General features: G+C 54.9%; 1 protein-coding gene across 1 annotated transcript in view; it reads left to right on the forward strand.

Annotated features, from left to right (window-relative positions):
* NMNAT2 (nicotinamide nucleotide adenylyltransferase 2) overlaps positions 1 to 15,839 on the forward strand; it is a 100,114-nt gene that overhangs the window by 72,191 nt on the left and 12,084 nt on the right. The window contains exons 2-8 of the mRNA XM_036442012.1: positions 1,729 to 1,817; positions 2,626 to 2,693; positions 5,537 to 5,615; positions 6,898 to 7,024; positions 8,572 to 8,652; positions 9,758 to 9,802; positions 13,563 to 13,639. Of these exons, the coding sequence (XP_036297905.1) occupies positions 1,729 to 1,817; positions 2,626 to 2,693; positions 5,537 to 5,615; positions 6,898 to 7,024; positions 8,572 to 8,652; positions 9,758 to 9,802; positions 13,563 to 13,639 (566 nt within the window). The remainder of the gene's footprint in view (positions 1 to 1,728; positions 1,818 to 2,625; positions 2,694 to 5,536; positions 5,616 to 6,897; positions 7,025 to 8,571; positions 8,653 to 9,757; positions 9,803 to 13,562; positions 13,640 to 15,839) is intronic.

Here is a 15,839-nt window from a genome sequence, read left to right on the forward strand (position 1 = left end):
TGATGTTTGCTGTGGGTTTTTATGGGTGTTCTTTGCCACGCTGAGGAAGGGTCCCTCTATCCCTACTTTTCTGAGTTTTTATTGAGGGAAAGGACGAAATTTCCTCTCTTCTTCCAGGTTGTGGGGCCCACACTCAACAAGGATGGAAGTCCCTTTGTTTGGGACCTCAACCTACGTGTCTCTTCATCTGGCTGTTGATTCTTACACTTAAAACCCTTTGTAATAAGTTCATAATCTAGTGAATAAACGGGTTTCTCCAGTTCTGTGAGCCACTCAAGCGAGTTAGAGGAACCCAAGGAGGGGGTCTTTGGGACCATCGAACTCTACAGCGCAAAGAGTAAACCTGTGGCCTAGAGATAATAATGTGTCAGAATGAACCATACAGGGTAACAAAGGGACCGCGGTCATGCAAGGCAGTACTAATAACATAGGGGAAATGGCGTGTGTGCCTGGAGTGGGGGAGGAGATAAGGTAAGGGGCCGAGTATATAGAACTCTATAGACTATTTGCTCACATATTTTATAAATTTAAAATTGTGCTAAAAATAAAGTCTATTTGTTATATTTAAAGATGCAACTCTGAGAGACTTGACATTAAAAGAAACGTGATGAGAATTTTTTTTAAATGTTAAGAGAGCCAGCAGGGTCACCCTGGCACCTTGCTTTTATTTATTTTTTATTTTTAAAAATATATTTTATTGATTTTTTACAGAGAGGAAGGGAGAGAGATAGAGAGCCAGAAACGTCCATGAGAGAGAAACATCGACCAGCCGCCTCCTGCACACCCCCCACCGGGGATGTGCCCACAACCAGCGTACATGCCCTTGACCGGAATCGAACCCGGGACCTTTCAGTCCTCAGACCGACACTCTACCACTGAGCCAAATCGGTTTCGGTCTGGCACCTTGCTTTTAAACTACATAACAAGGCTTGCTCCCCAGGCTCACTCACAGGATCCCTCACCTGGAAAACAGATCCAAGCCTTGTTTCCTCAGCGACACAAGCCCAGGCCCCGTTAGCTTTGTAGAGCGAACCCCCTTAGAAATAAGAGGACCAGAATTTCCATCTCCTCCCTAGTTTACTGGATTTTTCTCATGGAAAGAAAATCGGGTGTGGCTGGCCAATTTGAAAAAAGTAACATCACAAATTCCTTCCTAAGGAAAAAAACAACAACAACCAACAACTGGCTGAATGCTCCTCAACTGTCTGTGATGATGGGGTTCTGACCGGTCTGTTAATCCCCCCTAATTATGCAGGAGGCTCTGTAAATTTGTTTTGGTGGGTTTTCTCTTCGGAGTGACTAGGTGAGGCGACCAGCTCACCTTTCCTCATATAAGAAGGCTGTGGCTGCTGCTTTTTAAAAAAAAATCACTCCTGCGCTTCAGAATTTCTGCACGTGATCCGAGGAGCACGGTTCAGTCTGTTGCTCCAGTGGCTGTCAGGGAGTGGCTTGTTTCAAATCCCCCTAAACCACACCGGCTCATCGAGTGGTGGCCCTTTAAAACTGGACTAATCCCCTGGAGCTCGAAATCCTTTTGCCTCGAGGGCTGAGACCTGGCTCCCTAACCTTGTGAATCCTCAACCTGTGCTTTGAAAGTTGGCACTTTTCTATCTGAATGGCAAGAAAGTTCAGAAATAAGCCTTCTCGAGCGGGATGTATTGATTTCAATGATCGCCGTTAATCCACCCCTTTCCTCTGTATAATGTGCGGCTTTCTTCTCTCAATTAGAAAGAGCCAGAGATTATCTGCACAAAACCGGGAGGTTTATCGTGATCGGCGGGATTGTCTCTCCGGTCCACGACTCCTACGGAAAACAGGTGCGCTCTGCCTTTGCCCCTTTTCTCCACCCCCCCCACCCCCCCCGCACCTGACGCCTCCTCTGGTATTAAACTGTCCCACTGCCATTTCTGCTGTGATTCCTGCCAAAGCAAAATGCCTGGTAGCAGGCATCCCACTTCGCATCTCTGGACCCGCCAGACCTCAGGGACCGGTGCTGGGCAGCAGCTGGAACAGCTGCCCATGACCAGGCAGCTGCTGGCAGTGCCAGGCTCAGTCCAGACTCATTAGAGGAGAAGCAGTCCCACCCGCGGAGGGCCAGCTGTGACTTGGCATGGATGCCAAATCAGTGGCTGGTTATGGGCGAGGCAAGTCCTTCCTGGGATTTTAGGAGGAAAAAAAGACTTACACCTTTTATAATCTGATTTTACGCATTCACTTTCCCACCCTTCTATCCCTGCCACATGTCCCAGACGATCTAGGAGCCACTCCCCTTGCACCCCGTGCAACCTGGTGGGCCCCAGAGGAGGTCCCCTGAGTGCAGCCTGAGCCAGGAGACCAGGCGGCACCTGAGTCTCATCTCTGTGCTGGGCACATGGCTGCCCCGAGAGGTGGGGGCTCACCTATGGGCCCTGTTTGGGGTGGTCTCCTCCACCTGCCCTTCACTCTTCTTCTTTCCCTTCTGCCCCTCCATGCCTGTCTGTGTCTGATGGACAAGTAAAGGGGTTACACCCCCATTCCCTGCCACCCCCGAAAAATGGCTGCACTTTTGGAATGGGCTGTCCCGATGGTGTCTCGGGAGGGTCGGGAGCAGACACAGGTCCCCATGACTGCTCTGTTGCTTCCCAGGGCCTTGTGTCGAGCCGGCATCGTCTCATCATGTGTCAGCTGGCTGTCCAGAACTCCGACTGGATCAGGTAGGGCTGGGGTGCTGATGCCGGAGGCGGGGGGCCCTGGGACTCACAGGGGTGGGTGGAGAAAGAGGATGGGTCTGGGCAGGGGTCGGGAGGCCAGGGGAGATAGTAACCCTGCTAAATACGAAATTCAGCTGAGTATATATACCCTGAGTGGCCATATTATTATGATCTCTGAACACATAATAATCTGGCACTCAGTGTATATCCTATAAAATAAAAGGCCAATATGCAAATTGTCCCCTCGACCAGGAGTTCAACCAGCAGGGAGGCCGGCAAACTGCCCATGTTGCCTCCCCCTGGCCAGGCTGGCCAGACCCCACCCATGCATGAATTCATGTACTGGATCTCTAATATATATAAAATTTTATATATATAAAATCAAGCCCTGATTGGGAATTGAACCGTGACCTCCTGGTTCATAACTTGATACTCAGCCAATGAGCCAGGCCGGCCGGGCCAACTGAAAAGATTTAAAGGTAAAATTGACTTTATTCAAAGATTCATGAGTCAAGCAATATCCCATCTAGCAATAAAAAGGAGCTCCGAGGAGTTACACAACATGGGAGGCTTTTATAAGCAGAAGGGGAGAGAGAGTGGATTGTTTTGGGCTTAGGTAACCTATCTGGGGGCAGGAGGAGGCCATTGGGTGAAATACCTCTCTTGAGCTGACCAGAAAATTCTAGACTGACTGGTTAAGATAACAATCCGAGGAGAGGCTGAGATTGCTGTTAAGCTAGGTATGCTGTCCTGGTTTGGTGAGGTGAGCTTAGCACAAGTGACTCCATGTTGGGCCTGTTGTTTGTTTCATCACAGCCCTGAGCCAGCAATAGAGCAATAGTTCTGTAGACCTGCAGGGGTGGCCAACTGAGAACTTACACTTTTAACCATGTGTCTTTTAACCATGAAATCAAAGAGGGCGCTTCTAGTGTCTCATCTGCTCTGACACCTTTGGATCCAGGAATATTCTTGAAGCTTCCAAAAACATCACTGGGTTTGGGGTGAGGCATGGCCAGGAAACCCAAAATGCTTCCCTACTTTTATCCCCACCCACTTCCCAGGTGAGCTGCCAGGCCTTGGCTATTTCCCTTTTCCCAACTGTGGTCTCTGGAGCCCCAGGTTGACGGTGGGACAGAGACGGGTGTGTGTGTGTGTGTGTGTGTGTGTGTGTGTGTGTGTGTGTGTGAGGTGAGTGTTTGCTCCCTTTCCCTGGGACGTTCCACTAAGATGGCAGAGCCGTCATCCTCTGAGCCTGCCATGTAATTAAAGCAACCTTCTGCTAATTATGCTGACTGCACTCCCAACTTCCTACAGCTGTAATTTGCATGAGTGGATGACGTTTCTAAAAAAAATAAATAAATAATGGCCCGCTATTTGCACTGTCATTCCCCCCATGGAAACGTCAGCAGCACCTGTCCTAGAGGTTCCCTGGAAAGGAGGAAGAGGAGGGAAGGCCGGCCTCAGGAGGAGGAGCGCAGAGCCTTAGTGGCGAAGATGGGTGGGCCAGAATGAGAGCCGTGAAGGGAGGTGACAGTGACGATGAAGTATCATCTTTGCCCATCGTGCACAGTGACCTGTGGGAGAGCACATGCTCTCGGTAGACCTCCTCCTCCCCCAGGAAGAGGATAGGCAGAGAGATCGGTGCCTTGTCTCAGATGAGGCCAGAGACGCCAAGGAGCCCGAGAGCGAACAGCACGCCTGAGGTCAAGTCAAGAATAAAAACACAGCCTCTTACCCTTGTAACTCATCTCCTGCCGGGGGAAACGGGGTCCAGTGGGGGGAATACTGGGCAGCAGGCTGCTCTCCTCAGACGGGATTAGAAGATTATAAACATATATTCCTCATTCACTCACTAAATGTCGATTGACAACTCCCAACCTGCCTTGCTCCAGGCCCTGGGGAAGTGAGAATTCTGAGCTGAGGCTCAGAGCTAGCTCTAGAGGTGGGGCTGGGGGCAGCAGGGCCCCTGGACATGGAGAGTCTGCTGAGCTAGATCCATCCAGTGTCTGTGCATCTCAGGGGAGGGCTGGGAAGGGATGGGGCGGGGGGCAGATAGGAGGACAGGCTGACTGAGTCTTTAGTTATAGAGATTGAGAAAATGTTAGGTGTGTGTGCATGGCGGGAAGTGGGCAGGGAATGCTCAACTGCTGAGAAACATCCCAAGCTATAATAGCACCGCATTGACCGTGTCATTAAGGCCAAATGATGCATCAGTCGGGCCTGGAGCCCTGCTCACTCTCATCCTGGTGTGCAGGAAGGCTTGGCCCGGCCAGTCTGACAGCCAGGCCCACCTCTGTGCCCACACGGCACCCCTCTGCACAGGGAGGCAGACAGGGCAGACCCCCCAACTCAGCTAGCTGCGGCCACCATAAGGTGAGGGCTTGGCTTTCTACCCTCTAAAGCCCCAGGAGAATTCCCATTGTGCAGGTCAGGGTACAAGCCAGACACCCATCTGGGCACTTCACATCCCACGCTCATCACGCCCTTCTCATCTCCCCACTAGAGGGTTACTGCTGCCAGTCCCACTTTACAGACAGTGAGCGCCCGGAGCGATCACACAGCTGCCCCAGGCCCTGCAGCGCCCAGTTCTGGGCCTGGGTTCCGCCTGAGCAGACTAGTGTCAGCGTCTCTGTGTGTCAGCCCACATGGCCTCCTTTCGCAGGGGGGAAACTGAGGCTCAGGGAGGCGTTTCAAGCCCATGTATCTATCTGCTTTGAGCTCTAACTACACAGCATGACCAGGTCCACTCAGTGCCCTGAGCACTGGCCTTTGGAGGGAACCGATAAGAAAAGAGGGAGAGGCCGGACTCCAAGGGAAACACCCCCTTTTCCCCCCCATTGTGCCAGGGTGGACCCGTGGGAGTGCTATCAGGACACCTGGCAGACGACCTGCAGCGTGCTGGAGCACCATCGCGACCTCATGAAGGTGAGCCGGCCGCGCCGAGGGCTGGGGGACCACAGAGCCAGGCAGGCTGTGGGAAGGGTGCTGCTGGCCTCCTGACCTGGTTTGGGCTCTGGTTTCCCACCAACCAGGCCCCGAGCAGCACACGGGAGGGCGGGCGGTGGGTGAGGCCCCCAGAGCAGCCCCGGGGACTGTGCCTGCCCTGCTCCCCTTGCTGGATCTGACCTGGGGGCAAGTTTAAGATGGGTGAAGACCACAGGCAGACGACTTCAGAAAGCGAGGCGAGGAGGAGACCAGGCAGAGAAAGGCAGGAGAAGGGAGGGCCTCTGGGAAGGAGGGACCAGCAGCCAGGTGCTCCTGCCCCACCTGTTTGGGACCCAGTGGTCCCCTTCCTCCTGGGTCAGCTGTGATGAATGCTGGGTATATGCTTTGTTTTCTGAAGCTCTAGAGCAGTGGTCAGCAAACTGTGGCTCACGAGCCACATGCGGCTCTTTGGCCCCTCGACTGTGGCTCTTCCACAAAACACCACGGCCCGGGCGAGTCTGTTTTGAAGAAGTGGCATTAGAAGAAGTTTAAGTTTTAAAAATGTGGCTCTCCAAAGAAATTTCCATCGCTGTCCTGTTGATATTTGGCTCCGTGGACTCATGAGTTTGCCGACCACTGGTCTAGAGAGAAGCAGCGCAGGACAGCAGAGGGCAATGCTGAATGCACACAGCGTGTCTGCTGGGCTCTGGAATGGGGCTTCACACTGGCCGCCTCTGCCCAGAACCCGCCCCGCCCTCCCGCAACACCAACGCTTCCCGCTCTGCCTGGCACCACTCGGCTTGGCCCTGCCCCTGGCATTTCGGGCCTGGAGAGGCAGCAGATGGTGATGATGCCTGGTGTCCACATGACCTTTCCCAGGCTCACGCGGCCCTGGCGCAGGCATGACCTCATTTGAGCCCCACGAAGCGGGCAGCGAGGGCAGGTATGCATGTTGCCCAGAGGTTCCAGCGCGGGCTGCGTGTACCAGGTTCCTGCCCCGTGCCAGACACCCACAGACACCTGGCATACCCTCCCTCGGACACTCCCCGCACAACCTGGAAACGCTGCCTCTCTGTGTTCGGCCCCTGAGCTGAGGTCCAAGAGAAGCTAAGCCACTATCTGAGGTCACACAGACAGAACGGGGCAGAGCTCAACCTTGAACCTAGGTCTGGGCAACACCACTCCCCGTTGGACAGCACACGTGCGTTTGGAGACGATCAGAAACGCTTTCCATCAGTCACTCGGCGGATGCCACCAACTCTGAACTTCTCTCTTCCCCCAGCGGGTGACAGGCTGCATCCTCTCCAACGTCAACACCCCCTCCATGACTCCCGTGATTGGACAGCCCCAGAACGAGAACACCCAGCCGATTTACCAGAACAGCAACGTGCCCGCCAAGCCCACTGCAGGTAGGGGACGCTGGCGGACAGTGGTCCTCACACGCCAGAATCACCGAGAGCGCTTGCTAAAAGCCAGGTGGCTTGGTGCCGCCCAGGTTTGAATCAGTATGTCTGAGATGGGGAGAGTTTGCTTTTTTGTGTGTGTGTGCTTTATGTTTTTTATTATTATTTATTTACCACAAGTAAAAGTCAGGAATTAACAAGGTGATGCTGGAGCTCTGGTCTCCATATCGACAACCCTTAACATAGAGGATCAGAGAGGAACGGTCAGGATTAGAGACAGAGAGATGCAGGGGCGAGGGTGTGCATTCTTCTACTGTATATAAATATAAGTTATAAAAATATAAATATAAACTGCTCAGTGGCAATGAAAGATACAAAAGGGAGCACGGTCCTCTGCCTCTTCCAAGGGGGGTGCGAACTTTGCCCAAGTCAAACAGTGAGGAAGCAGCAGGACCAGGAGTCAAACCCAGGCCGTCTGCCTCCAGAACCCCACCCTCTTACCCGCCTCTTCAGTGACAGGGAGATAGGGGGCACCCCCACACCCACCCAACACCTAGCACTGTGTGTCCGCACCGAGGCTCAGTGCTTTTTCCGGGTCCTCATCGAATGCAGTGACAGGACGTTCCCGTTGACGGGAGATTCAGAGAAGACATGGTTTGCCTCTGAACACACAGCAGAGAGAAAAGCAGGAGAGCCAGAATTCAGATTCAGGACTCTCTGATCCCAAGGTCTATGCTCCTTCTAATATTTCCTTCCAGGCCAATTGCCAGAGGCAGATCCTGGTATTACTTTTCCAGCCTAGAGCGATTATGTCATTAGTCTGCTGTACACAGGAAAAAATTCCATAGTTCACACACAGCCACCTGTGGGGTCTCAGAAACAAAGCCTGGGTCAGAGCCCAGAGAGACGATTGAACACCAGACACCTCTTGGCCAGAGGAGGGCGTCTGACTGTCCTAAGGGCCGTCTGCATGGGAAGGAATGACCAGCGGGAATTATTGCAAGTGAATCCTCTGCCCCAGGCCCGGGCTGCCTGGACCTGGGTGTCAGTGTTCAGCAGTGGGTAAAAGCTCATGATATTAAAAAATAATAATAATCAAACAGCCAACATGCCCTTTAAACACAGGGTGTAATCTACCCGATGTTACACAGACATAGCTGCATGATACATATTTGAAAAACGGAAGAAAAGAAATAATATACCAATCCATCAATGATGGTCACCACCATTAACATATTGGTATATTATTTATTTTCTTGTTCCTATGTCTTCCTCTTCTCTATTTTCCAATTTTTCAACCGTGTAATAAACATGACCAGAGAATAGACTCCAGTCCGTAGCTTGAAATGCTTGGGTCTAGGACTGTGAATGAGAAGAAATCCTTGCTGTCATAATTCTGTTCTTTCTCTCTACCCTCCTTCCATTGCCCACGGGCTCCCCCCACCCCCCACCCCCGGGCTCCCCATTGTTTATGGAGCCCGATGCTGGGCTCACTGAGTGCCTGTTGTGAGTGGCTCTCTCCCTGTCCCTGTGTGTCTTGCTCTCTCCTACAGCCAAGATCTTGGGGAAGGTGGGGGAAAGCCTAAGCCGGATCTGCTGTGTCCGCCCACCCGTGGAGCGCTTCACCTTTGTGGGTAAGGAGCACGGACCTTCTCTCCCAGCCTGACCTCTTTTCTTTCCCTTCATTCATTCAGCAAGACACCCCTCCTCCTGCCTGCACCCCATCCGGCACCTGCTATGGGATGACCATTCACAGAGCAATCGTTTCCAGAAAACAGAGATTACCGGTGGTGCTGGTGGAGCTGTTATGGGAGGCAGAGGGCATGACCCGCAGGGCCTGGGCTGCCTGGGAGACCCCCCACCTCCCAGTGATGTGCCCATTCCCATCCCCCAGGATGTGTCTACATGCCTAGGAGTTTTCAGGGGGGCCCAGCAGCCCCCTCAGGTCCCTCCAGGTCAGGCCTGCCTGTCCCCCTGGCTGCCAGTGAAGAACACACACACTTTCCCAGGTCCCTCTGACTGGGCTGCTCCCCATGGGCCCAGCATGGGGGGATGGGACCATCCGGGCCCCCAGCTCCACTCTGCAGCGGAGCCGAAGGTCCAGGCCTCTTCCCTTTGATGCTCTGGGGCTGGCGCCTGCCATTTCTGAGATCCTCCAATCCAGGCGTCTCTGGAAGGAGCGAACAGGGATAGCCAAGGAGGAAGGGAGGCAGGGGACAGAGTGGCCTCTCCGTGGCTTTGTGTCACCGTGCTCTTATGCGGGCCTTGCACACGCACATGCACACGCACACGCACCCAAGGCTCTGTCCCTCACACCTGCCTCGGGCTCTGGCTGCATTCTGCCGCCCGAAACACCGCCAAGGCTGTTTTGCTGGCCCTTTGAGCCACGGAACCCACAAGGAGAGAAGGCCACCTCCATGTGACTCAGAGCTGCCTCCCTCGGTGTGAGGACATTGTCTTCCCCAAAATACAGAAACAAACAGAAGGCACTCAGCATGAGTGTGTGCGTTCGTCACTGGCTCCCCAGTGAGGCTAATCCTGACCACCCCAGCAATGTGACGTCTGCCCTCTCTGTTTTGGGCTGGACTGTGCTGTCCATTCACTCTACAAAGATGGCCCCTGTGCAGGGAGGCAAGCACCCCCTCCCCAGCCTTCACCTCTTCCCATGTACTCCTTCCAAGGAGCCCAGGCTCCAGGGTCCCAGGAAGTCGGGCCCTGATGCTTCCCCTCTCCTCCTAGATGAGAACGCCAACCTGGGCACGGTGATGCGGTACGAGGAGATTGGTGAGTGGGGATGGGAACGCAGGGGGGTGCACGGGGGGGGGGGGGCCTGCCTCCACCACGGGCAAAGTGGGGGCGGGGAGGGGCTTGAAAACCTGGGCCAGGGTTGCTACTGGGTCTACTCTCAGAAGAGTCCCCAGCGAAGACCCCAATCTCAGTGATACCCCCGTTCACCTCCTAACGGCACTCATGCCAGTTCCCAGGCGGGAAGCCTGAGCCCTGGGCAATTTCCCTTTGGCGCCTCCTCTCTCTCATCTGAAGACTGGGAGTCGAGCTTCCGTGCCAGCCCGAGAGACCTGCCCACTACCCTGCACAGGAGGCAGAAGACCTTTGGATGAGGAGGGGTAGAGAGGGAGCCGGAAGCCGCCCCACAGCCTCCCTGCAGCCTTGGGCTGAGGCTAAGGCATCTACCGTCCATGCGGGGGCCATGGAGGCTCAAGGCCAGAGCAGGTGGAGGGCGGGGACCCGGAGCTGCCAGGTGGAAAGGAGCCAGCCTGCCCCGGGGAGGGAACCGAGTGCTGGCCGACCGGGGAGCAAACCAGGAAGCTGCTGTCTTTCCAGGGTTCCAGAGTGGATGGGAGAGATGGGGGGGACACAGAGCAGACAGACAGGCTCCAGAATGTAGCCGAAGCAGTTCAGGTCCCAGGTGACAAAGAGGGTCAGGGACAGCGGGATGCCAGGATCTCTAGGCTGAGGGGCAGCCTGGTGTCCAGCAGACGCGCTCAGTCTCAAAGGTCCAGCTGCAAAGACACTGAGGTGCCGCCTCCCGGCAGTCCTCTGTCTGGGGCTGAAGGTCACGGCCTCCCGCACTTGAACACCAGGTCCTCCCAGGAGGCCCGGCAGCAGTGACATCATTTGAGGGCTTTTCTGGGTCCTGTCCTCTGATCTGAAGTGCCCTGGGCTCAGCTCTCACTGGTTTGCTAGAACCGTTTGCAAGGTTTCCAGGAATTCTGTGAAGCGGTTGTTACATGCAGCCAATACAAAAAAAATTAAATTATATCAAGTAACAGTTAAATAAATTGTGTTAAAAACAGAAGTAATGAGTCCTGACAACTCCTCACTTCCTAATTAGCTTACCATATTTTAATATTCTTTACTTCCTGGCACGGGCCTGTCTGAAGGTCCCAGGAAGTGGTACCTGGCTTTCTGGGAGTGCCCCAAAGCCTCTAGTTTCCACAGCCCCCCAGACCCAAAGGCCAGGATGGGAGCGAAAGCCCTGCACCCCCTTCCCCAAGGTTCCCCACCGGCCAGGAGCTAGTTTTTGGGAAGTTTCGTGACCAGCCGGGCTCCCTCCTGCAGACAGGCAAAGCCAGTGGGGGCTTGCGCAGGGCTCACTGCAGCCAGGGGAGGGCAGTCGTGGCCCCATCTTACTCTTCCTTCGAGGAAGGAAAGCTGGGCGGCCACGGGGGTCAGGATGGATGCCCGGCCTGGCACAGGTGGCGGCTGCCTCTGTGTGCGGCGGGAGCTGGGAAGGGCCGAGGGGCCTGGGCCTCACATAGCACAGATTCCTGGGTGGGGAAGGTGCCTGGAGAGCGCGGGCTCTGGCTGTGGGCCCTGGATCTCTGCCTCCCAGGACCTCTGTGCTGTGAAGCCCTCTGGCTCACACACGTTCTCCTTTTTGCAATCCCCTTGCACGCTGCAAGGGAAGGAAAAAGCCATTTTTCTCCTAGCTCGGTTAGCATTTTGGCTCCATGTTCTTAACCAGCTGACTGCCCCCGTAGGGGGAGGTGGGAAGAGCGAGACCCCGGACCAAAGGCTTTGAGGTCTATAAATGCCTCCTGTCTCAGGCATTAAACTGGGAGAAGCCCCTGCTGCCCTCTAGTGGCCACACATGAAATTTCCAAGCCCTGTGAGGGCCTGGGGTCTGTGATAATTCCACATCCGCTCTGGTCCTGCAAGAGAAGGTGGAGACCTTACTCTAACTCTCGGTGCTCTGGCTTTCAACAAAACAATAACCCAGCATTATACGGGAGTGGGAAGGCAAGGCTGTGGCTGGGGGTAAGAAAAGAGATTCATTTCCATGGTTATAGAGCAGAGGTTCTGGTGGGGGCTGCCGCAAGCAGAGTAGGATGTCCAGTAGCATCCCTGCCCTCTCTCTGCACCGAGGATGCCAGCAGCACACCCTCTCCCCAGTCTTGACAACTAAAAACCTCTCCAGACGCCGCCAGGTTTGAACCATGGAGGGAGAGCGGAGGGAGAGCGAGCTGAGGGCCAGCACCTCCCCGGGGCTCGGCCACCTCTCTGAGCTTTCAGGCGCCTGCAGCGTGAGCCTCAGCCTTTCGACAGAGAACTGACCTGACCCTCTGGCTCCTGGAGGGGGACCGGGAACAACAGGCTCCCAGGAGTGACCCTGGCCTGGCTCCTCGGAGCCACACCGAGGCTGGTTCCTCTCCACGGGTGGGGCGTGGGGCCAGCAATCCCATGGCATAACATGGAGGAAGGGAGGCATGGCTGACTAGGGCGACAGTGTCCCAGGCTCCCAAGATATAAGGGCAAAGGCCATGATGGCCAGCCTGGCCAGCCCAGACTGCCCGGAGGCTCTTAGACAGCCTGCCTGCATGGCCTCTGGCGTCAGCTGGTCTGCGGTTCACTTAGTCATATGTCCCGAGCACCTACTGCGTGAACACCTACTGTGTGCAGGTCACTCTGTCTGGCCCTGGGGACATAAAGGTAAATTAAGGTCCCTGCACATACACAGATCTTTAGGCTATAGCACCGGGAGGAGAGGGAAAGGGAGAGTGGGGGTGGGAAGGGGAAAGAAAGGGAAGGACAGGAGGAATATTTAGGAGTTAAGCCCCCAGGGCTCCATGGGGATGGTCGATGAGATGCTGCCCTGTCCCTTGTCGGCCCCAGCAGCCTTCCTCTGAGCCACCGGGAGCTCCTTCAGCAGGGACCGACTCACGATCTGAAAGTCCCTTTCGGGCCCGTAGCTAGCTATGGGGTCCAAGGCCACCTCAGCCTCAGGGCCGGGGTAGCAGGCCCGCTGGTAGGCTCAGAGCCAGGCAGGCTCCCTGTTTCAGACAAGAAGCCCACAGCCACAGCCTCTTGGCAGCGGGGCCCGGGATGGCTCCAAACTACACACACCACTGCATTCCACCCCAGGCGGAGGGAGATCTCTCCCCAGCGGCTCCAAGAACCCCGGGTTCTCATGAGCGAGTCAGCCTGCTGCTTGTTTTAAACCACGATGGGCCTCCCTGGGCCAATCCGGAGCGCGCTTAACGAGGGAAGGAAAGCAACCGACACGCGGGGCCCCGTGTGCCCGGGAGGCAGATGAGGGGTTCTGGGCACCGCGTCTCAAGCCCTTAGCGGAGGAGAGGAGAGGACATCTGAGGAGCTCAGCTACTGCCCCAGGCACACTCAGTGCCCCTCCATTTGTGACGGGAGAAAACCCCAGACAAGGCACAGCAGCAGGGAAGCCAATGCCACTGACACTTGAGTTTGATGTGAAGCAACAGAGAGAGACCCTGAGGCCTTAGAGTGCCGGACCATCCAGATTTCGGCAAGACCCCCGTCCCCAGACACTCCTCAGGACCCAGCAAACCAGGCCCTCCCCGAAGTAAGGCCCCCCGCAGGACACAGGGGTGGTCTGTGAGCGGGTGGAGGGAGAGGCCAGCACAGGCTTCTGCTCAGCACACACAATGGCGCAGGGGGGGCTGGCAGCCCCCGGGGGGAGACGTCTGGGTGCATTGGGGAGGAAGGCTGAGGGGTGCATGCTTCCCAGGTCTCCACATGCTCCCTTTGCAAACTCTGTCCCCCTCCTCAGAGCTTCGGATCTTGCTGCTGTGTGGCAGTGACCTGCTCGAGTCCTTCTGCATTCCAGGACTCTGGAACGAGGCAGATGTGAGTACCAAGGTTACAAGCCTGCCCACAGCTGGCATGGGGAAGGATTGGGGGGGGGGGGCACTTGATTTGGGCCTCTGGTCTTCCCTCTCCCCACAGCCTCCCTCCCCAACCCGAGTTTCCTCCCCACTTCTGAGCTCCCAGGAGGGCAATCCATTCATATCTCCAGGGAAGGAAATTCTCACCCACCCCAAGCTGTATCTGTTACTGCATTACCACACCCACTCTTCCTCATGCTTGCTCTTGTAAAGCCCTGGGGGGAAGCCATCTGAGTCATAGAGAACCTTCTCCTAGGAGAGCTTCTGAGCTGGGATAGAAGTGGGGAGGGGGGTGGGATGTGTGTCCTCTAGAGAATGCTACTGGTGGCTGGTGGAGTGGGAGAAAAAGATAAAAAAGGCCTTTACTCTTTTGAATTATTGTGTGTTTTGTTTCCCTTGGATTCTTTTGAAGAGGTAGTAAATACCATCCTAGAATTCCCTCAACGGGAGAATGGGGTCCAGAGGAGAGACATTAATGGCAACAGGTCAGTGGGATCCTTCTGGCCACTGACCTGGACTAGAGGGAACCAGGAAGTTAAAGTTACATCACTTAGAAGCTCGGTGGATGGCCTTGGTTACCAGATCTGACTGGGATGGTCCGAAGCCAGCTGATTCATAAACGGCTCACTCTTCCCTTGGCCATTTATTCTTGTTCTTTCATTGGTTCATCTGAGAGCCAGAGCTAATGCCCCCCATCCCACAGAGAGCCCTCTGCAAGCTGGGTCCCAGGCAGGAATTCCGGATCCAGTGCTTTTTATTAGCTTGCGGTGTGACTTTGTTCAAATCACTCAACAACTCTGGGCCTCCGTTGTAGTTAATCTATAAAATCTATAGAATATTATCTATCACATCTAGAGATTTAAAAAAAAAATGCAACACTGTCCCTAACCCCAGATATTAGGTAACAAGATGGATACCTATGTAATTTTTCACGTACATATATGTCTCTGGAGAGAGAGAGAGATCTGATAGGATCAGTTCTAGTTCTACTCTAATACAACTCATGACAAAATATGTTTTGAGCATCTCTAAAATGGGTATAATAAAGGTGCATACCTCATTGGATTTGGGGAGAATTAAATGAGATTCCCTATCTATAGCGCCCTGCCTAGCTCCTGACATGCTATTACATACAACCAATGTTAATAAGTGAGTTTGCCTGCTCAGACATGAGGTCTACACATGGGTACGGGGGAAGGGGATCCATGCTGATAGGCTGTGGGTTAACCAGGAGCCGTGGGGTGAGGTGGTGGTGGGGGGGGGGAGTAGGGGGGAGCGAGGGAGCAAATTACAGTGCAGTCCTTTCACCCCCAGCCCTCAAGGATTTCCGCAGAGACATTCTAACCCCCTTTGTGTTCTGGGTCAGGCGGCTCCATTAGCTTTCCCTTCCTCCCTGTCCGCAAGGGGCAGTGAAGGTGAAGGGTAGCGCGGGCAGCGTTCTGGACGGATGGCTGCAGAGCTCTGCCAGGAATCCAGGCAAATGCGGGCAACCGTCCGGGGCTGTCCCAGGGGTGGCCGCGGCCTGGGAACCTCCAGGGCTCTCCTCAAGGGAGACTCAGGCTTGTGGAGTCTGAAATGTGCCCCATTTGGGGTTCTGGAAGCAGGGCCAGGGCTTGTTAGCTCGCTGACCGCAGGTCTTCTCACTGCCCACCCGGAAGAGCTCCTCTTATTGTTGCCCAGCTGACATCTGAGACCAGAAAAATGAGCCCCAGGCCCCGCCCTTGCCTGGGCCCCTGGTGCTGAAATAACATGCTGGTTAAGACAGAAAATTGGAGAAACCAGGAGCTGTTGATTTACTGGGAATGCGGGAGTGGAGGTGGAGTGAGACCCTCACTTATTCAACTGTGTCCCCACTTCTCTCTCCTCCTCAGGACATCTGGGGAAGCCTCTTCCGTGAGTGTAAAACCACTGATGTAAAGGCATTCTGTTGTCTGCCCTGCAGGTTCCTCTCTGAAGGGGTTGGCTCTCTGCTAGAGACGGAGCTGGGGGTGGGCAGAGAGGGGCACAGGGAGCAGAAGGCGGTGGCTGCTCAGCGAGTTATCCCACGGCCCTTACTTGGGGAAGGTTGGCTCTCGTGGTCTAGAAAAGGAAGGGCTTTGTCAAGACTGGGCACCGGGTGAGCCCTGTTGATTCTTCTAGGCCGGCCTGGCGTTGCAGTCCCT

Source organism: Pipistrellus kuhlii, unplaced genomic scaffold (assembly GCF_014108245.1).
Source record: "Pipistrellus kuhlii isolate mPipKuh1 unplaced genomic scaffold, mPipKuh1.p scaffold_m20_p_18, whole genome shotgun sequence".
Classification (NCBI taxonomy): domain Eukaryota; kingdom Metazoa; phylum Chordata; class Mammalia; order Chiroptera; family Vespertilionidae; genus Pipistrellus; species Pipistrellus kuhlii.